Source organism: Megascapheus bottae, chromosome 2 (assembly GCF_031878675.1).
Source record: "Megascapheus bottae isolate mThoBot1 chromosome 2, mThoBot2.hap1, whole genome shotgun sequence".
Taxonomy (NCBI): Eukaryota; Metazoa; Chordata; class Mammalia; order Rodentia; family Geomyidae; genus Megascapheus; species Megascapheus bottae.
The window spans coordinates 43,073,252-43,095,489 of record NC_143510.1 but is presented as its reverse complement, the minus strand read 5'-3'; the positions used below and the strand labels follow the sequence as shown (position 1 = coordinate 43,095,489).

General features: G+C 43.1%; 1 protein-coding gene across 3 annotated transcripts in view; it reads right to left on the bottom strand.

The window, feature by feature from the left end:
- Tmem117 (transmembrane protein 117) overlaps positions 1–22,238 on the bottom strand; it is a 350,457-nt gene that overhangs the window by 327,755 nt on the left and 464 nt on the right. Inside the window, exons 1-2 of one of the 3 annotated variants that reach the window (XM_090355483.1) lie at positions 21,933–22,152; positions 8,818–9,122 (exon numbers count right to left, since the gene is read on the bottom strand). In XM_090355483.1, coding sequence (XP_090211609.1) covers positions 8,818–9,094 — 277 coding nt within the window. In that variant the 5' untranslated portion in view covers positions 9,095–9,122; positions 21,933–22,152. Of the gene's footprint in view, positions 1–1,282; positions 1,362–8,817; positions 9,123–21,932; positions 22,153–22,238 lie in introns of those variants that run through there. The other 2 variants (XM_090355499.1, XM_090355491.1) reach the window with 2 other exon arrangements.

Sequence of the window (22,238 nt, the reverse complement as noted above, 5' to 3'; positions counted from 1 at the left end):
ACTCAGCTCCACACTGAACTTCATGAACTTCTTGTAGCTTCTGTGCTTGCCCTCCCCCTCCATACTACATTTTCTTCCAGAAAGACACAGAACTTACTCCTTCATCTTCTTCAGGATTTTAGTCAAATGTCATCTTTTATTTTTTAAATGAACTCAGGGTTGGGGTGTTGTCCCTGAGCTTGTTCACTCAAGGCTAGCACTCTACCACTTGAACCATAGATCCACTGGAGGCTTTTGATGGTGAACTAGGGGTAAGAGTCTCTTGGACTCCTCCTGTCAGGACTGGCTTTAAACCTCAGTCTTCGAGCTCAGCCTCGAGAGTAGCTAGGCTGAGCCACCAGCGTCCAGCTTAAAAGTCATCTCATTAGAGAGGGAATTTGGACCACTGTGTGCCTGCCCTAGACTCCTCCAGCTTGCTTAGTCTACAAACCCAGAACAACGATTCATTGTTTATCATTTGTCTTTACCCACAACAACATCAGCTAAAGCACAGAAAGGGCTTTGTTTGCTTTAGTGCCGGATCCTTATTGACTAAAACAGAATGCAGAACATCAAGATCTAATTTGAAGCTCGTGTGCTTTGCAAATGGATTGAAATACCAATAAGACCAACATTAAGTTTCCCCAAAGAAACACAGTGGCATTGTACCTTCACAGATGAAGCTACACATCTGAGTACAGAAAACAGCTTGTCCCTTAGTCGTTCTTAGGATCAAGAATAAGCAGAATTAGACATTTCTTTCTCTCAGCAAACTGAGAGATGAAGTGGGATGAGCTAATGAGAATTGAAGTTGACAACTCTAGAGAACGATTGATGTGTCCTATGTTCCACATACAAGGGGAATAGACTCGGGAAACAATATTCCTTAAAATGAAGGTGTTATCGTTAAAGACGGGGACAGGGATGAGGGAACACCACTGCTGGCAACTCACACCTGTCATCCTAACTATTCAAGAGGTCTAAGGATCAAATTCAGAGGCCTGCTTAGGCAGGAAACTGCATGATATTCCTATCTCTAAGGAAGCAGAAAACATCTAGAAGTGGGGTTATGGCTCAAGTGGTAGAGTGCCAGCCTTGAGCAAAAAAGCTAAGGGACAATGCCTAGGCCCTGAGTTCAGGCCTCAGGACCAGCACAGTAAAGAAAGAGAGAAAGAGAGACAGAGACAGAGAGACAGAGTTGGGGGGGTGCTGAAGGATGGGAATAAGATGGGAGGGAGGAAGGGATGGAGGAGGGAGGGAGGGAGGGAGGGAGGGAGGGAGGGAGGGAGGGAGGATAACTTACCTGTATTACTGAAAAGCACAGAGGAGCTCATACTCTTACCAATTCAGCTGGGTTCTCCATTCATCATGTCCTAAAGGTCCTAAAGGACATGCAAAGTGCAATGAACAAGGATGAAGTGTCACCAGTGTGGATGAGTAATCACACCTCTCTTAGTTCAAGGGAAGAACTAGAGTCCAGCGAAGGATGCTGAGCTATCGATGACCACAGGCTCAGTGAGCACTATGTGCTGGATTCCTCCGGCCTCCTTAGCAAAGAAGGTCTTTGTTCTACAGCTGTAAATTTTCTTTCTTGGTCAACTAAATGACTCTTTTATCTTTTGTATGTGTGCCGAACCTGTGACTTGAACTCAAGACCCAAGCACTGTCTTTCAGTTTTTCTGCTCATGTCTAAATGCTCTACCACTTGAGCCACACTTCCACTTGTGGTATTTTTAGTGGTTAGCTGAAGAGAATAGTCTCTCCAATTTTTCTGCCCATCCTGGGCTTCAAACTGAGATCCTCAGATCTCAGCCTCCTTCCTGAGTCGCTAGGATTACAGACACCAGCCACCAGTGTGTGGCCCCTAAATGACTTTTCTTTAAACCAAAGAACAGGCAGAGGCAGTGCCAGGAAAAATCCCTGGACATGGAATGTGGAGCAAAGCTGTAGGGGGCGGCCCTGCACAACCCAGACCTAATCAGATGAGGCTCTCGGCTGCCAGCCACCATCTGGAAAGTGTGGGAAACACTTGTGTGGGAATCAGGAGGCTGCTGTCCTTGTGACCTTGAAGGCAAGCAAATCAACCCTGTGCCTTTCTTCTGTCCATCCACAATGACTGTGGACCAGGAGAAGACAAGCGCACACACTCACATGCACACGTGGGCACACACACACACACACACACACACACACACACACACACAACCATGCTTGCACTGGTAGCTCATGCCCTTAATCCTAGCTCCTCAGGGAGAGGGGATGAGAGCTCAAGATTGTAGCTCAAAGCCAGCCCTGGCAGGAAAATCCATGAGACTCTTCCTTCAAATGAACCTGCTCAAAGCTGAAGTGGAAACGTGACTCAAGTGGTAGAACATGAGCTTTGAGCACAAAAGATCAAGAATAGCTCTCAGGCTCTGAGTTCAAGCCCTAGTACTGGCACAAAACAAACAAACAACAAAAATCTACAACTGCTTTTCCTTCGCCATAAGCAAGGGCAAGGCCATGAACAATGAAGTCTGCATGGTCTTCTTTTGCCCTCTTCTTTCCAGAACCCTGACCAGCAATGCATATCAGAAACGGACCTACTTCCTCCCACCTGGTGTTTATTCACTCTCAGGACCAAGATCTGGCAGCCATATCATTGCTGGCACACAATGTAACCCAGGCTCAGGGAAACATACCGTCAAGAAATGCTGCTGCTAATAAGGACTCACAAAAGGGGAAAGAGAAAAGAAAACATGAACGAAAATGTTGGTATTCTCCCACATTATACTCCTATTCCAGCCAGAACTAGTATTAAAAGAACAAATAAATAAAGGCCAATCAATGAGCGGAGGAAGGGATGGGAGAGGGCCATTTTAGGTTGGTTGGTTGGTTTTGTGTGTACCGTTACTAGAGCTGGAATTCAGGTCTACCAGCTCTCATTTGGCTTTTTAATTGCTCAAGACTGGTGCTCTACCAGTTGAGCCACAGCTCCACTTCTGGCATTTTGTGGTTAATTGGATGTAAGAGTCTCATGGATCTGTCTGCCTTGCTTCAAACCACGAGCCTCAGATCTCAGCCTCCTGAGTAGCTAGGATTCCAGGTGTGATCACCCTCTGTTCAATGTGCTTTGTTTGTTTTTGTGTTGGTACTAGGGTTTGAACTCAGGACCTTATGCTCATTTCTTTTTTCTTTTCTTTTTTTTGTCCTACCACAAGACTCCCATTCCCACTACCAGCTTACTTGTTGGTAACTGGAGATAAGAGTCTAATGAACTTTCTTTGCAGGCTGGCTTTGAACCATGAGGCCTCAGTTCTCAGCAGCTTGAAAAGCCAGAATTACAGGCATGAACCACCATTGGCCAACTCAATGTGGTTTTAAAAAGACCAAATGAGCCAGTACTCTTCTTATTCTAGAAAGTACTGTTTAAATCAGCTACCCAGGAAGCTTTGCCCTGGCTAGGGATGCAGCTTACCTGGGCACTGAGAGCATGACGGGTGGGTAGAGACGTGGCTAACTAACTACTGCCTATAACTCCATCCTCAACCTCCTATGCATGGGAAAAGAAAAGAGGAAGTAGAAGCAATGACTGAACCTAGAAAAGAAAGGATCCTTTGGTCCCTGAATGACTCATCTGCATCAAGTGCTCTATAAAGTACCTAGAAAGGTACCTGGCTTAATAATTGCCTAATTATAAGGTTCTAACCCCAGGTAGTTTATTATCTTACAGTGTTTGTATCCTCTGTCCTAGGGGAACCAGAGCAGTCAGACCATCACACCACAACCAGAGCTTCCCTGGGGGCCTTTAAGTGCTAATGATTGTGCAGAAACAACCACATTGCCAACGAATAAAGGCATTTAATGGGCAGGTGTGGGCAGGTGTGCGTAGGTATGAGAATCTGGCAGTATACTGGGACTTTCCAGCCCCATCTTCCTCTCCTGCTCTGTGAAAGGGAACTGTTAAAATCACAGGGTAAGTCCTTTATAAATGTACCATGTTCAATCCGTTGATTTGTTTGTTTTCATGTCTGCACTAATGAGCTTTGACTCTGAGCCTCACACAGCTAAGCAAGCACTCTGTCACTGAGCTATGCTAGCACTCGCTCTGATCATCACACGCCAACGTGCACTGCCAAGAATAGTACTTTCTAGGGATTCAAAAAAAATACTAAGTATCTCCAGGCATTAGTGGCTCAGGCCTGTCATCCTAGCTACTCCGGAGGCTTGAGATCTGAGGAGCACAGTCTGAGCTAGTGTGGGAAGAAAAGTCTGTAAGAGTCTTATCTCCAGTCAACTATAAAACAAACAAACAAAACAAAACAGAAGTAGAGCTAGGGTGGAGGGCTAACCTTGAGCCAATGACCAGAGCAATAGATAGATAAATAAATAAAATTTTAAAAATATTGAGTATCAGCAGTTTTTGTTTGCCTTTCCTCACTTTACACATACAACACACACACACACACACACACACACACACACACACACACACACTCAAGTTTTGCTTAAAAAACAAAATTCAAGGAAGTGGCACTGTAATCTTGAGCTAAAGAGCTCAGGGACAGAGCCCAGGCCCAGAGTTCAAGCCCCACAACTGACCAAAACTAAGTAAAAAAATAAAATTCAAGAACAGTGCTCGTGGCTCACACCTGTAATCCTAACAACTCAAAAAGCTGAGATCTGGGCCCTAGAGTTTGGCCTAGTAGTAAAGTGCTTGCCTAGCATGTACAAGACCGGGGTCTGATTCCTTAGTACCACATACATAGAAAAAGCTGGAAGTGGTGCTGTGGCTCAAGTGGTGGAGCTCTACCCTTGAGAAAGCCAGAAGATAATGCTCAGACCCTGAGTTTAAGCCCCAGGACTGACAAGAAGGAGAAGGAGAAGGAGAAGGAGGAAAAGGAAGAGGAGGAGGAGGACGACGAGGATGATGATGAGGATGAGGATGACAAGGAGGAGGAGGACGACGACAACAAGGAGGAGGAGGAGGACGAAGGGGAAGAGGAGGAAGAGGAGGAAACAGAGGAGGAGAAGGAGGAGGAGGAGGAGGGGGAGAAAAGGGAGGGGGAGGAAGCAGCAGCAGCAGCAGCAGCAACTGAGATCTGAAGACCATGAAAAGTCCATGAAACTTTTGTTTCCAATTAACCAACAAATAGCTGGAGGCACAGTTGTGGATCAAGTGGGAGAATGCCAGCCTGAGCAAATAAAGCTAAGGGACAGCACCTTGGTCCTGAGTGCAAGCCCTACTACTGCTACAAATGAATGAATGAATGAATGAATGAATGAACAAATATTGAAGACTTTAAATCCAACCTATTCATCCAGTCTCTGCTGCTCTTTCTTAACACAGACCTTGCACACCTTCAGTCTAGATGAGCCCTCAGCTTTCCCACTCTCTCAAAAACATAAAAGCTAGCTTGTCCTCATCTCCTCTAACACTACCTAACCAAGCCCCGAGCTCTGTCCTGAAATCTTGATGCCATTCCTAGATTACACTTATCCCTCACAAGCTTCAGCCTCACTTGCAATGACACAGCAGCACTGATGCTTCCCCACCCACCTTCCTAGCCAGGAAGGGTCTGTACTATTCATTTGTTACCAGATAGGCACTTCCTCATATTATTAGAGTAGTTAATTTTTCATGCCCATGTATCCTGCATCTTCAATCAGATTTTAACTGCCTTGCCCTCATATTTTATAAATGAATGTAGCTTACAATAAAAAGGAAAGCAAAGTCAACATGTAAAAGATAAAGAAACGTTCACTTATTTATTCATTGGAATTTATTGAACACTGTTGTGCCAGGCATCTCTTTGGGGCACTGAGGGCAGAAGGGTAAGATACAGCAACACAATCTCTTCTCTCATGGGGCGTTGGCACAGCAAAAACACAGGTATTGTTGCAACAATGATCAGTAATTATATATGGGGCTATATGTACAAAGCGAATATGTTTAGAAGAATTTTCAGCTGATATACCTGGAAGATTAAAAAGATAAAATAGAGAAGGCTTACAAGCTTATGAAATGACAGGGACAGTGGCAACTTACTGGAATAGTAGTGACTGCAATTCTCTTAAAGGATCACAAAAAATAAACAGTTGAATTGATGTCATAAAAATCATTCTGATCATCACATAAACCATCTCCATACTGCTTAAACATGAAATATGAAATTCTTGTAAGTATAATTGACAGTCTCATTTCTCTTAATAGGCAGACACCATCACCACAATCACTATCATCTCTTACTACAGACTTGTATGCACAAACTGATGAAGGATTTAAATGTAGGCCTATTTCAAATGAATAGAGGGAAACTGAGCTGTAGCTCAAGTGGTAGAGCAGAAAAGGTCAGGAACAGAGAGAGGGTGGGGAGGGAGAGGGAGAGAGAGAGAGAGATAGAGACAGAGACAGAGAGAGACAGAGACAGAGACAGAGAGAGACAGAGAGAGAGAGAATAGAACCAAGTGCTGCTACCTCACACCTGTAATTCTAGCTACTTGGGAGGCTGAGATCTGAGGATCAAGGTTTGAAGCCTGCTTGGTCAGGAAAGTTCACGGACAGTCTTATCTCCAATTAACCATCAAAAAGCTGGAAGTAGAAATGTGGCTCAAGTGGTGGAGTACCAGTCTTGCATGGAAAAGCTCAAGTGCTGAGGCCCTGAATTCAAATTTACACACACACACACACACACACACACACACACACTACATATCTGTATATACTATATATGTATAGTATATTATATAGGGAGAGAATAGGAAAATAATTGGTACTGAACCACTTGAAATCTGCAGTTCTTTTTCAGAGCTAACTTATTTATACTAGCAGAATTAAAACGTGAACCATGATTGCAATGTGATTTTAGTATAAGAAGTAGGAGTTTGCAATTGAATAAACTGACAAAATATAGCAATAATTACACCAGCCTTTTTCTTTTACCATTCAGTGTGTTTACTTGTAGATTTATAGGCACATTCTACAGGGGAAAATGAGGAAAACTATGCAACCTATGTTTCTTCGGGTCTGGCTTAAAATACCCTGAGACATGATAAATTATACACGTCTCTAGGCATTCACACAGTCAGACCAAAGGAGGATAGTCTTTTAGGAGAAAGTCACAGAGGGGAAATAGCTATATGCATATGACTATATAAAATTTTATCAAAATGAACTCCAGAAAAATGGAAACAAGAGTGTTTTTCTTTTCCTTATTGCTGTTTTTGTTTCCTTTTCCTTTTGTCTTCATTGCTCATTTTTCTGTTGGGAGAGTAAAGGAGGTCACAGAAATGGAGGGAATAAGCATGCACAAATGCAGCTGTGGAACTCACTGGATATTATGTAGCAAGTGAACTTTACAACTTGTGGGTGGGGACAGGAGGGCAAAACTGGCAGTGGGTGAGGGAAGGGTGACATTGTCCAAAAAGAAATGGACTCTTTATCTGACTACATAATTGTAACCTCTCTGTACCTCACCTTCACAATAACAATAAATAAAATAAAACCAACCATTGTTATTAATGCCATTTCTTTCTCCATATCAATCATCTTTTTTAAAAAATTGTCCTTAAGTAATTGTACAAAGAGATTTTAATTCAACATATTCGTTTGTAAGCATAATGCATCTTAGTCAATGTCACTCCTTCAACCATCTTTAATGAAGGCAAATGCCTTTTCTCCAGCCATTTGTCATAGCTTACTACACTGAGGAGCCACGCCCCACCCCCACCCCCACCCCCACCCCCACTTCAAATGGGTTATACACACATTCAGCTGCCATTGCTTGTAATGGATATCTGTTATTATTTGGATATCTGTTCACCCAGCACTCCCTACTCATTTTTGGAAACTGATCCTCTCCCACCGACCACCCATCATCCTTCACTTCTAGTTGTGTGATTTCTGAGCAGAGCATGCTTGTTCAGTATCTAGTACAAACCTCAACTAACACTCTATTTCTATCCTCTGGGTCATTGGCCTGTCTCAGTCAGCACCCTTCTGAAAGCCACACCCTACTTGGGAATTGCCACGAATGATTTCTGTTACGATGTGTCAATAAACCACACACACACACACACACACACACACAAAAATCTTTCCCTTTCCTTACTTCCAATGTACTGATTCCATTTCATCTAAGTCTTCAGGCTCTTGTTCCACCAGTCCACACCATTATTTCTCTCATCTTTTGTCCAGGTTCAGTCAGAACCCCCTGGCAAGCAGATCAGTATTTTTTCCCCTGCCAAATGAATCACCTCAAGTTCACCCCAGGTGACTGAACTCCCTGTGAAAGAACTGCTCAGCAATTCAAATTGCTATCTTTCAATTGTGTGTGTGTGTGTGTGTGTGTGTGTGTGTGTGTGTGTGTGTGTGTGTGTGCTGTTTACAGTTATTTCTTTTTTCTTTCACTTTTCCCCCCTTCGGCTTGCCCCCTGTTGTAACTGTTTTTGATTTTGGTACCCTTTGTCCTATATATAAGTTGAAGGGTATCACAGAAATGGTGAGACAAAGGACAAAGAGTGAACCAATGCAACAGTTACCCTCACAAGACACTATGTTGAAAATGAACTTTACAACTTGGGGTCAGGGGGGAGTGGAAAGAAGAAGACAAAGGAGGGGATAACAATGTTCTTCTACAAGAATTGTACTCATTTCCTTACTTAAGTAACTATAACCCCTCCACACATCACATTCACAATAGGAGAAAAAGAAGAAGAAAAAGAGGAGGAGGGAGGAGGGGGAGGGAGTGGGGGAGGAGGAGGGAGGAGGAGCAAGAGGAGAAGGAGTAATAATCCAAGCAGCTCTGCTTGGAGAAGAGAAATTAGCAGCAGTACATGGCATGGGCTATAGGTACTTACCAAACAAACGCTGATGGAACACAAACTTGCCAGCAATGAGTCCTATGAGAATGGCAAGGAGCCACAGGAGCACCTTGAGAATCCTCCAGCCAGTTCCTCGAGGGTATTTATTTGTTACAAAAGAAAAACAGTTCCCAACAACAATTACATTGGCTTCAGTTTGGCTGTGAGAAACTGGGTCCTCCGCAAATATTAAGAAGTTAAAGAAGATCACCAGGTAAGCCACGATCATGCGAGACCAGGGATGCTGGAAATAGTAGCGGAAGTCTTTACCCATCCTTCACGACTTCAGTGCTGCAGTCTACCTGTAGAAAAAAGAACATCCAGGATTTCACCAGGAAATGGAGTAATCTCCCTCCCTCCAGGGGCCCGCTCAGGTCAAGAACCACTCTAAAGAAATATCCAAAAAGATCACACCTGCAAGGTACCTGTGACTCACTCTTGTAATCCTTGCTGTTCAGGAAACTGAAATCATGGTTCAAAGCCAGCCTCAGCAGGAAAGTCTGAGACTCTCATCTCCAATGAACCACCAAAAAAAACCAGAAATGGAGCTGTATGGTAAAGCACCAGCCTTAAGCAAAAAAAGTTAAAGGACAACACCTAGGCCCTGAGTTCATGCCCTAAGATCAGCACAAAATTAATAATAATAATAATAACAATACCAGCTCTAATCTATGCCACCAAGTCTGAGATTGAGGAAGGCTTACTATTGTCTCTACCCTGCTATCTAATCTTAACTCCAATCATTTGGGGATTTAGGAAAGAATAAGCAGGAAGAGAAGCCAGGTGCCAGTGGCTCATGGCTGAAATCCTAGCTACGTAGAAGGCTGAGATCTGAGTATTATAATAGTTCAAAGCCAGCCTGGGCAGGAAAGTCTGTGAGACTCTTCTCTCCCCACCCCCTGCCTTGCCACCCCAATCCTGGGGCTTGAACTCAGGATCTGGGCACTGTCCCTAAGATTCTTTTTGTTCAAGGCTAGTGTTCTACCACTTGAGCCATAGTACCACTTCTGCCTTTTTCTGTTTATGCAGTACTGAGGAATTCATGCATTCTAGGCAAGCACTCTACCACTAAGCCACATTCCCAACCCCTGTGAAACTCTTATCTCCAACTAAATCACAGAAAAACCTGTAAGTGGTGGTGTAGCTCAAGTGGTAGAGTGCTAGCCTTGAGCAAAAGGAACTCGGGGACAGTGCTCAGGCCCTGAGTTCAAGTCTCAGGACTGGCAAAAAAGGGGGGGTAGGCAGTAAAGGGAAAGGAGAGGAGAAAACAAGGAAGGGCAAAACACCATCCAGCACTGGTTGACTATGATGGCATGGAAGAAGGGAAAGAAAAACATAAAACAATGCACTGCTTTTGCTCTCTCTTAGGTTTCCTCACAATCCACCCTAATACTGTGTTAGAAAATTCAAATGAGCCAGGTGTTGCTAGCTCACACCTGTAATCCCAACTACTTAGGAAGCTGAGATCTGAGGATCCCCTGTTCAAAACCAGCTCAAGAAGGAAAATCCAGGAGACTCTTTCCTCCGATTAACTAGAAAAAGCCAAGTGGTAGAGCTCCAGCCTTGAGTGAAAAAGCCAACCGAGTATACATGACCCTGAAATCAAGTCCTAGTATAGGCATCAAAATAAATACATGGGAAGAGATAAAATCCAAATGATAGAAAACTAATCTGAACACATATTAACAACAACCACAGCAGCAGCAAATAAATCTTCCTCCGAACCTACATTCCTCCCCTCACATTTCTGATCACTTTCTTTGGTGGCTACATTTCCAGCTCTTTTTTTCTCCCTACAGGCCTTGACATAGTCATACGTGCATGACATATTCATATGTGGCATACACATATGTGACATATTCATATGTGACATATTCATATGTGTATGAATTTTGCTAAATATTCAGCCCATTCTAATAATTTCAAAATGGAATAGGTCTCATGAAATGGCTAAAAAAAACTTTCTTCAGAAGCAATTGGGTAACTGCTCTAGGGGTAAGAAGAAAAGAGGGAAAGATGTCACAATTCAGACCTGATGAGTAAGCTTTTCTCTTGGGTGAAAACAAAGCCAGAATGTTCCATCTGGGCAGTGATAAGCACATTTCAACTACAGCAAACCATGCACCATTCCTGTAGCAGCAAATCTCAACCTGAAGGAAAATGCAAAATGCACAGGCCCAAAGTCTGCTCTTTTCTCTTGGGGAGCCAGTCTGTACAGAAAGCACACAAGCACTACACCCATGCCAGACCTGCCTCCGCCTCCCAGCCCCAATCCTAGGGTCCATTTCTGAACCTACTTGGCTCTCAGAGTAAGCTACCTGTGTTTTTCATAAAACACAGCTCTGAGGCTTAAATTCATTCAGGACCTCATCATCTCCATCCACTTAAGGCTGGCACTCTACCATTGGAGCCAACACCTTGAATGCTGGCTTTTTGCTGCTTAATCTGAGATTAAAGTCTCACACATTGTCGGCATGAGCTGGCTTCCAACCACGAGTTTGTACTGTAATACTCAGATCTCAGCCTCCTGTGTAGCTAGAATTTCAAGTCATGAGCCATCAGTACCTAGAGCTGTTTGCATCTTGCTCAAAAAATCATCAAGGATCAACATTAATAAATTCTTAAAAAAATAATAGTTTGAGCAACATGTAGGTAGAAATAAATTCAAATCAAACAACAACAAAAAAATCATCAAGGAAGAAATTTGGCTGTCATTTGCCAAATTATGTGTCTTCTTTCTCGCTTTTTGTTTCAAAAGTCTCTAAAGCAATCCTTGCAAAGCCCATAGGACTTAATGTACCAGGCTGTGTGCTGGATCTCTACACTCAATGATATGTCATTTTTCTTTAAGTTTTTTTAAAAAAAATTTAAAGTTTTATTTCTACTGGTCCTGTGGCTTGAGCTCAGGGCCTGGACACTGTCCCTGAGCTTCTTTTGTTCAAAGCTATCACTTTACCACTTGAGCCACAGCACCACTTCTACCGCAGCTTTTTTTTGTTGTTGTTTAATTGGAAAGAAGAGTCTCACAGGCTTTCCTGCCCAGACTGGTTTCTTGAGTAACTAGGATAACAGGCATAAGCCATTAGAGTGAGGTGGTATAGACTTCTATAGTCAAAAATATGTAAGTAGCCAGGCACGGGGGCTCACGCCTGTAATCCTAGCTAAGATCTGAGGATCAAGGTTCAAAGCCAGCCCATGCACAAAAGGACCTGAGACTCTTATCTCCAATTAACCTCCAAAAAACAGGAAGTGGGGCTTGGCTCAAGGGTAGGGCAGTAGTCTTGAGCTGAAGAGCACCCAGGCTGAGTTTAAGCTCCATGACCCACCAAAAAAAAAAAAAAAAGTAAGTAAAACAAGGCTTTGGTTGGGAAGGTGGCTTAGTGGTAGAGTGCTTGACTAGTATGCAAGAAGTCCTGGGTTCAATTCCTCAATACCACATAAACAGAAAAAGCAAGAAGTAGCACTCTGATTCAGGTGATACAATGCTAGCCCTAAGCAAAAGAAGCTCAGGGACAATGCCAGGCCCTGAGTTCAAGGCCCAGGAATGACAAAAAATAAAAATAAAAAAGGCTTTCACCCAAGTGTCAGTAATTCACATCTGTCATTCTAGCTACTCACGAGGCTGAGATCTGGGGATATGGTTTGAAGCCAGCCTGAGCACGGAAGTCTATGAGACTCTTATCTCTAACCACCAAAAAGCCAAAAGTGAATCTGTGGCTCAAATGGTAGAGTTCCAACCTTGAGTGAAAAAAGCTAAAGGACAGCACCCAGGTCCTGAGTTCAAACCCCAGTACCTGCACTAAATCAATCAATCCATTAATTTTAATTAATTAAAAGAAAAGAAAATCTTGGAGATATAAACGTAACTACCTAGATATAAAAATCCATGATGGGCTTTATACTCTATAGACATAATGTTTTATTACATATATTAATTTGTATCTATAACATATAGGCCCTCAGCTTAATTTTAATTATGTTCTAAAATCTATGTGCCAGTGATTGTATATAGAGATTCCCTTCTTGAACACTTGTTTGTTAAACATGACATTTGAAATATGATGTAAAAATCAATGTTAATACATTCTTTAATAAAAAACGAAAAGAAAATATCTTCACAGATCCTGAACACTTTGAGGCTATTGCTAAACATTTTACACCTGAATGAAAAGTATCAAGTTTGCATCCTAAGTCTGACATACTTCTAAATCAATGGAAGATCAGGATATATTCTCAGCACCTCAGAAATCCCAATCCGATACTCTTGGCTGATGAATGTCAATTAAATTTCCTATCTGAGTTAATGAAGGTCTATTGTAACTAGTTAAGCTAAGCAATATTGGCATGTAAAAGTCTTAGCAATAAAATTCCAACAAATACAATGGTCACAGTGGCTTGGTTCCATAAACCTAAATGGTAATTTCAAGTTCCTTATAAACTTCATCAACCCTGAAATATCTCTTCCCCGGGAGCTGAAGCTCAGATTGTCTTGGTATGTTAACTTTCACAAAATTACTATTCTTTTTTGTTGGTGGTGTTGGTCCTGGGGTTTGAACTCAGAGTCTGGGCTTTGTCCTTGAGCTTTTTCACTCAAGGCTGGTCCTCAACCACTTTGAGACACACAGCATTATTTCCGGTTTTCTTTTCTTTTTCTTTTTGCTTTTTTTAATTGTATTTTATTGTTGGGGTAATGTACAGAGGGATTACAGTTACTTTTGTCAGGTAGTAGGTATATTACTTCTTGAACATTGATACCCCTTCTTATGTTTTTCTCCCACTTTCCCTCCTCTCACCCCCTCCCAATCATCTTGTTTTTCTACTTCCTTCCCAATTTCAAATAAACATATATATAATTATATACTATATAATATATATCAGGTAACAAAGTCAGATACAGTAACAACATAAGATAAACCATAAGAAAAAAAGAGAAAAGAAATAACTTCACATAGTACATTAAGAATGACAATCAGGGGCCGGGAATTTGGCCTAGTGGTAGAGTGCTTGCCTAGCATGCACAAAGACCCGGGTTCAATTCCTTGGTACCACATACTTAGAAAAAGCCAGAAGTGGTGTTGAGGCTCAAGTGGTAGAGCTCTAGCCTTGAGAAAAATCCAGGGGCAGTCCTCAGGCCCTGAGCGTAAGCCCAGGACTGGCCAAAAAAAAAAGAATGACAATCACATTGATAAGCCTCTTGTTTCCATATCCTAGAGTTCACTTCAATTAGTTTCATCCTATATGCCCATATGTACATAGCTTTTAAGCTATGGTGATCCTCTTCTAGGAAAGTCCTAGATGTGTACTAATTATTACAAATGAGGGAAACATGGAGCCTATGTTCCTTTGGGTCTGGCTTACTTCATTAATATGATTTTCCAAGTCTTTCTATTTCCTTACAAATGGGGAAATGTCATTCTTTTTGATGGAAGCATAGAATTTCATTGTGTATAAGGACCACCTCTTCTTGATCCAGTCATCAACTGAGGGGCATCTGGGCTGGTTCCATATCTTAGCTATGGTAAATAGTGCTGCAACTAATGTTATCCACTTCCAATTTTCTGGTGGTTAACTGGAGATAAGAGTCCCAAGGACTTGATTCTTAGATCTCAGCCTCCTACGTAGCTAGGATTACAGGTCTGAGTTACTGCACCCAGCAAGCTTTGTATTCTTTGGGAATCTTGTTCTGTTTCTGTATATGAGGCTCATTACCCACAAAATTAAAGGAGAACTATACATGTGGTTCTAAGCAGTGCGAGTTAACTAAAAATTAAAATAAAAATGTTGTGTGTTTTCATAGTATTTAATGGCAAGAATGAAAGAATGAGTCTCATGTCTGCTCAATTTCATGCAAGATCTTTGAAAGTGTTCAAAGCCCACCATCACCTAGAAATGTACAGCGAGCCTTAAGTGAGGCACTGGTAGCTCATGCCTGTACTCCTAGCCACTCAAGAGGCTGAGCTCTGAGGATCCCAATTTGAAGCCAGCCAAGAATAGACAAATCCATGAGACTTTTCTCTACAATTAACCCAGAAAAAAAAGCCAATGGAAAACTTGAGGACCTGAGTTCACATCCCATTACCAGCACACAATGAGTGAATGGAGCATTAAAGAAATGGTTTTCCATACCCATAAGCAGAAGCATGGCTTATGAAGTTGCCATAATAGATCACCAGGCTGTTTCTCATATGATTGAGGAATTATGTGTGGTAGTCACAACTCCCCTCTCACCATGCACAACACACACAGGATTAAAAAGATGGAACCCTGATGTCCTTGGCGCCTTTCTATAACAAACACTTTGTGGTTAACTGGCCAATACTTATTTTGTTGCTGTTTTTAACTGCAGACTCCTCCTCGTGGGCAATATAATGTCCGCACTCGCAAGGAAAATGAGAATGCTCAGAATATTTTGGAAACAGCTACTTCACTCCAGCAGTTATACAATTTCAGGAGAAAGAATTGTAGCCTTGCACAACAATCCTGTGCTAGTCCCTGAATGATATGAGATTTCCACAGGAAAATTATGCACGTGGCTACCATTCCTACCTTACAGATAAGCAAACAAAGCCACAGAGAAATTTCTGCTCATTTTGTTCTCCCCTCTAGCAAGTGAAAATTTCAGAATTTGAATACAGATATATATCTAGTTCTCAACCCGTATTGGACACTATATAGCTGGAAGAGCTTCTTCGGGTAAGATACTTCCTACATGATTACATTTCATTATTTTTCTCTATATCTATTTATTGTCTACTTATTTTTTAGTGTCATTATTGGAGCATGAACTCAAAGCCCCTCATTCTTGTTTGTTTGTTTGTTTTTGCTCAAAGCTGGCACTGTTCCACTTGAGCCTCAATTCTACTTCTAGCATTTTGTTGCAATTGGAGATAGATTTGTGGATTTGTCTGCTTGGGTTGGCTTCAAAGCAGGATCTTCAAATCTCAGCCTCCTGAGTAGCGAAGATTATAGGTGTGAGCCACCACTGTAATCCGTAGAAAGCACATTTATGATTGAGATGATTATTTGGAGGCAGGAGCCAGTGGCTCACATCTGTAATCCTAGCTACTGAGATCTGAGGATTGCAGTTCAAAGCCAGCATGGGCAGGAAAGTCCCTGCGATTCTTATCTCCAATCAACCACTAAAAATCTAGAAGCTAAGCTATGTCTCAGTGGCAGAGTGCTAACTTGAATAAAAAGGTCAGGGGCAGCCTACAGTTCAGGCCCCCAGTACACACACACACACACACACACACACACACACAATCATTTGTTGACTCTCCTATCAAGAATCTAGAATGGGAGTTTCCAAAAGAACAACATTGCACAAAGCACAGTTTGTAAACCCTTTCATGTTTTAAAAAATTCTCCCTTGTCACTATAGCTGGTAATGTACTTTTATCTTAGCAAGTCCATCAGAGTGAAATTTATTTTTACCACTTGGCCATGAGCTCCTAGAAGGGAGGATAAGGGACTTTTGACTGCCAGAGCACAGATAGCACAATGCTGGATTCATAACAGGCAAACAAGATACACCATCTCGATGAACTGGTATACATCAGAAGAGAAACCCCCAGCCTCCTCATCGGTTAATGAGATAACAAAAACACAAGAGCAGCCTGGCATTTCACTTCCATTAAATGAAGAAAAAAGACCATTGGGAAAGCCAGTCCCAAGTCTGCAGTGATGACTCAGCCATTAGCGATGCTGGGCAAATAACCATTTACCCCATCCATCCTCATCTCATTCTAGCAACAATCATCATTATCATAATCATCATTAAAAGCTAATATTTACTATACACTAGACACTATATTAATGCTGTGTGTATTTGTGTGTGTGTGTGTGTGTGTGTGTGTGTGTGTCTGTGTGTGTATACTAGGGCTTGACCTCAGACTCATGCTCTCATTTAGCTTCTTCACTCAAGACTCAAGACTGTCACCCTACCACTGAAGCCACAGCTCCACTTTTGGCTGTCTGCTAGTTAATTGGAGATAAGTGCCTCATGGACTTCTCTGCTGGCTTTGAACTAACATCTCAAATCTCATCCTCCTCAGTAGGCGTGAGTCACCAGCACCCATTCTCTATTTTGGTGGTACTGGGATTTGAACTGAGGACCTCTTGCTTGCTAGGCAAGTGTTCTACCACTTGAGCCATATCCCCTGGCACTTGGTTCTTGATCCTCTTGTTGCAGTGCATCACTGGTGTCCACGCTTCAATCTTTCAAATCCATCTCACCAAGTCGTTCCCTCTCATTAGAGAAGCTATTATTGGCTATATCTCACCATCAATATCTTAGAAACCTACCCTTTTTCTCATGTTGGCTGGGATGATGACATTGTGAATTTATCTAGATATTAAAGATGTCACAAATCTAATAAGCCAGTATTTCAAAGAGTTGCAAAGGTGAAAATAGGAGCAATGTAAAGGACCCATCAATGACAGCTCATCTGAAGCAAAGGCCCAAAAAAGTCCTTGGCACTCACATAGGGACCTATCAGTAGTTGTATATGGCAGGAACACAGGGTGCCTAGAGGTAATTAGAACTAAGTATCCTTTAGAGGGAGTTAGAGTACATTACACAAAAGTATGGGTCTGTACTTTACCACGTGAAGAACAGGAAATCATAAAAGAAGATTCAAGTCAGAAGAGTGATACGGTAATACATAAAGACAGGTGAGGTCCAGGGCAGGTGCCATGGCTTACGGCTGTAATCACAGCTACTCAGAAGGAAGAGGTCAAGAGGACTGCAGTCCCAGGCCAATGCAGGTAAAAAGTTCAAGAAACTTCATCTCAACCCATAAAGGTTGGGCCCAAGGGAATACACCTATCATTTTAGCTATGCAGGAAGCCTAAGTAGGAAAGATTCAGGGAATCTTGGACAGAAATAGGAGAACCTATTCCAAAAATAATTAAAGAAAATGATCTTGGAATGTGGCTCAAATAGTAGTATCTGCCTAGCAAGCACAAGGCAAAGGTCCAAATTCCACTACTACTAAACACACACACACACACACACACACAAGGGTAGTCTAGGTACCAGTGGCTTATGCCTGTAATCCTGGTTACTCAGGAGGCTGAGAATTAGAGAATCTCATTTCAATGCACACCTGGTCAGAAAAGTCCATTAGACTCCATCTTCTACAAGTCAGCTAAAAGCCAGCCTGAGCTGGCTGAGCTGAGCCACATGAGTGGCTCGTCTGTAAACCCAGTTAGTCAGGAAGTTGAAATATAAGGATCATGGTTCGAAGCTAGTCCAGGCAGTAAGGCCATGATGCTCTTATCTCCAATTAACCACACACACACACACACACACACACACACACACACACACACACACACACAGAAGCAGAAATGGGGCTCAAGTAACAGAGTGCTAACTTTGCACTCTGGGACAGTGCCCAGGTCCTGAGTTCAAGTTCAAGCCCTAGTACTGACACACACACTCACACACACAAAAAAAGCAGTGAAGTCTAGATTTAATTTCAACACTTACCCCTTTGTTCAATATTTATCAAACTGCCCATTTTTGCTAGTCAGTTGTAACTGTGCTGAGGTAACCAACATATATTTGCTGAAGGGGGATAAGTCAAACAAACAACTATGTGGGTGGTGAATGGGTTATAGAGCCACCTCAGGTGAGAGAAAACACTGCAGATTCTCTTCCAGACAGGGTAGACTGTGGATAATAAGGTGACCAATAAAGTCCTTGTTTCTATACATAAATAGTGCCTTTGAGAGGAATAAACTTTTATTTTTATTTATTTATTTATTTTTGCCAGTCCTGGGCTTGAGCTCAGGGCCTGAGCACTGTCCTTGGACTTTCTCAAGGCTAGAGCTCTACCACTTGAGGCTCAGCACCACTTCTGGCTTTTTTTCTATGTATGTGGTACTGAGGAATCGAACCCGGGTCTTCATGCATGCTAGGCAAGCACTCTACCACTAGGCCAAACTCCCGGCCCCGAGGAATAAACTTTTAAACAGACAAAAATCAAATATAGCCAGTGGCTCATGCCTGTCATTGTAGCTTACTGAGGAGGCTGGGATCTAAGGATTGTCATTCAAAGCCAGCCTAGGCAGGAAAGTCTGCTAGACTTGTCTCCACTAAACACTAAGACATCAGGAAGTAGAGCCCAGGCTCAAGAGGTAGAGCTTTGAGCAGAAGAAGCTCGGAGATAGCTCCCAGGGCTTAAATTCAAGCCCCAGGAGTGTCACAAAAAGGTTTTTTTTTTTTTTTTTAATTTTTAATCAAGTAGAGTATTTTGGAAAGTTGATAGAGAAAATTAAAGCAAAGGATATTAAACAGGAAGTGAGGGAAGTTGGAGAAAGGTCCATTATACAGAAATACTTGAAAAACAGACATAAAAGAAGGGCAGAGTCAAGCAGATGTCTGGAGAAAAAGTGCCCCAGATAGTGAGGAAAACAAAATAAAAATAAAACAAAGGCTGGGTGCTGGTGGTTTGTATAAGTTTAGTTACTCAGGAGGCTGAGATCTGAGGATCACAGTTAGAAGCCAAGCTGGGCAGACAAAACCATGAAATTCAAATATCCAAGGAACTAGCAAAAAGTTGGAAGTGGAGGCGTGGCTCAAGTAGTAGAGCATCAGCCTTGAGCAAAAAGCAAAGTGAGCATGAAGTAGTTCCGAGTTCCTACCCCTGTACTGATCACTCAATCTACTGACCATCAATTATCATTTTCTAATGGATGAATAATTGGAAGTCTGGGCCATGATTGGATAATAGCGCAGTCTTGGGTAAGAGAAAAACCACTGAGCTCCTATTCCGGAGAAAGTACACTCCAAATTAAGGGACATTCAAGTCTGTCCAGGGAGAAAGTGTAGAAAAGCAGATAAACCAAACACATACATATTTACCTGGACTAGCCCTGTGGCTGGGGTAAGCCTTCGTACATTACCTTGTAAAATAAAAAAATACAGATGGAAGATGACACATAGTAGCTTAGAGAACCACATGCAAGATGCAGCTAATCACAATTACAGAAGCCGGAATGATTATGTTTAGTCTAATACAAAAGATCAGACAGCCTTTGAAATAAAAAGCAAGCTTTTAAGGCAATCAATAGAACCACCCAACATAAGTGGCTTGGCATAGCTACCAGAATGACATTTGTGGCCCCCTGGCTAATCTAGCAAATCACATCTATAAATCATCCTCTAGACTTTCTCTCTTCACATTGCTTCAGCCTTTAAGTCATTCTCTTTTCTTGTTTTCATCCTGCAGTCCTTGGAACAACAATCAAAACAAGTTTTAAAAACAAAATCCAGCTGAGAGGCAAGTCCAGAGGCCCTGTGACAATCACAGCTTTCCACCAAAGTGGCAGAATGTGTCCCTTGCTACATGGTGGGAAAAAAGTACTAATAAATTATTTTAAAAACACATAAAGCTCAGGGGAAGGGAAATGGGAAAAAAATATGAGAAGGGGTATCAATGTGTGAGAAGTAATGTACCTACTACCTGGCAAATGTAACTGTAACCCCTCTATACTTTACCATAACAATAAAAAATATACATGAAATTTAAAAAAAAACATGGAAAGCTCCCTTTAAGTGGCATCTGTATTTATGAGAATGGACATACTCTGAAGGCAATGCCAATAAAAACAACACTTAATGAGTCAAAGAAAATTTACCCATTTCTGGATAGGCAGCTTAAACAAGCAAGCAAAGTTAAACAGACTAGAACTGCCTTCTGAACATAAAACTTAAGACGGAGAGGGGAAGAAATACATGCCTGAGTCTAGATGTTAGGAACCAAAAGCAGAGCTGTGGATTAAGAGGTGGAGCAGGCGTCTACAGTGAAAAACCTAAGGATACCAGCACTCAGGCCCTGAGTTCAAACCCCAGAAACAGCATAAAAAGAAAAAGGAAATTAAGAATTCCATATTGGTTTTAATCTAAAAAGACTGGAAGAATAAAAAGAAGTATATCCAGTGTGAAATGAACGCCTTACCATAACAAGAAGGAATTTCTCTTGCTTGTTTTATGCCGGTACTGGGGTCATGTACTCACTTGCCTCAAAGCTGGCACTCTACCACTCAAGCCACACCTTCACTTCTGGCTTTTTGCTGATCACTCTGAGGTAAGAGACAAATCTGTCTTTGGAGACTGTCTTCCAACTGAGTTCCTCAGATCTCAGCCTCCTGAGTTAGCCAGGATCATGCACATAATTGTTTTTCATGAGGATTCGGCTTCTACCTATATTCAACAAATTGAAAGAACTAACTTCTGAAGAGCAAATCCCATAAGGCTTTCTAGAAATCTCTCCTCCTCACCAGACATCACATCACTTATCATTAGACAGTAGGGGAGAGAGGGCGAGAAAGGAATGTTCAACTTTACCGTTAACATACTTTTACTCTTCAGCTTCTGAGGTTTATATTCCTGCTTAAATACCATAGGGAGCATGTGATGTTTACACACACACACACACACACACACACACACACACACACACACATACACACACTCCATTGTTCTACAAAGGGTAGAAATGCAGCTCAAAGGAGAAAACCTGGGATCCAACACACTTTGTGCGCCTGTGACATTTTCAAATACAAATAAGTAAATATGAATATATGTATACACATGGCTTTATTTATAATCCAGATGAAGTTAAAGAGCAACCCAAACCATTTTATTTTCTAAAAGATGCAAACCCCCCCCCCCCAGCACTGCAACCTGTTCATTTTTATTCACAAAACCAAAAGACCAAAACACCCAAGGCTTTTTTGCCTCTGGGTTCCTGGGCTAGAAGTCAGTGAAGCGGAAGAAAGTTCAAGGTCTGAGGTTCCAGCCTGGCTCGCCGCCCTGGAACCCCACGAGTTGGCGGGTTCCTCGGGAGAGTCGGGCGCCAGGCTCGGCAGCCCCCCTCGGGGCTGGGCGTCTGGATCCCCCCCCCATCCCCGGCCGCCCTCCCGCCCGCCCGCCCCCGGCTCCGGATGCCCTCCCCGGGAAGGGATCTGGGGAAGAGGGTGGCCCGGCCGGGGCTCCGCATCCGCGGGAGGCAGCGGGACTGCGGGCGGCCGGGCCGGTGGAGCGGCGCTACGGCGGCGGTGGTGGTGGTGCCGCGCGCGGGGCGCGGGGTCCGCGTACTCACCGCAGCCGGGGGGTGGCGCGCGGGCTCCGGGCCAACCGCGTGCCGGAGACCCGGTGGGGCGCAGCCCGGGGCGCGCCGGCGGCCTGTCTGGGAGACGGGGGCCGGGCGGAGTCGCTGCCGCCGCCTGCGCCGCTGTCACCGAGCTATAAATACCGGGTCGGCCCACAGCCGCCGCCTACGCCGGGCGCCCTCCGCGCCGGGTCCCGCCGCGCCCCGCTCCGTCCACCGCCCCCGGGAGCAAGGGCGACGGCGGCGCCGCGCCGGTGACCGCGGGCGCTCGAGGCCCGGCCTCCCGCCGCGCCCGCC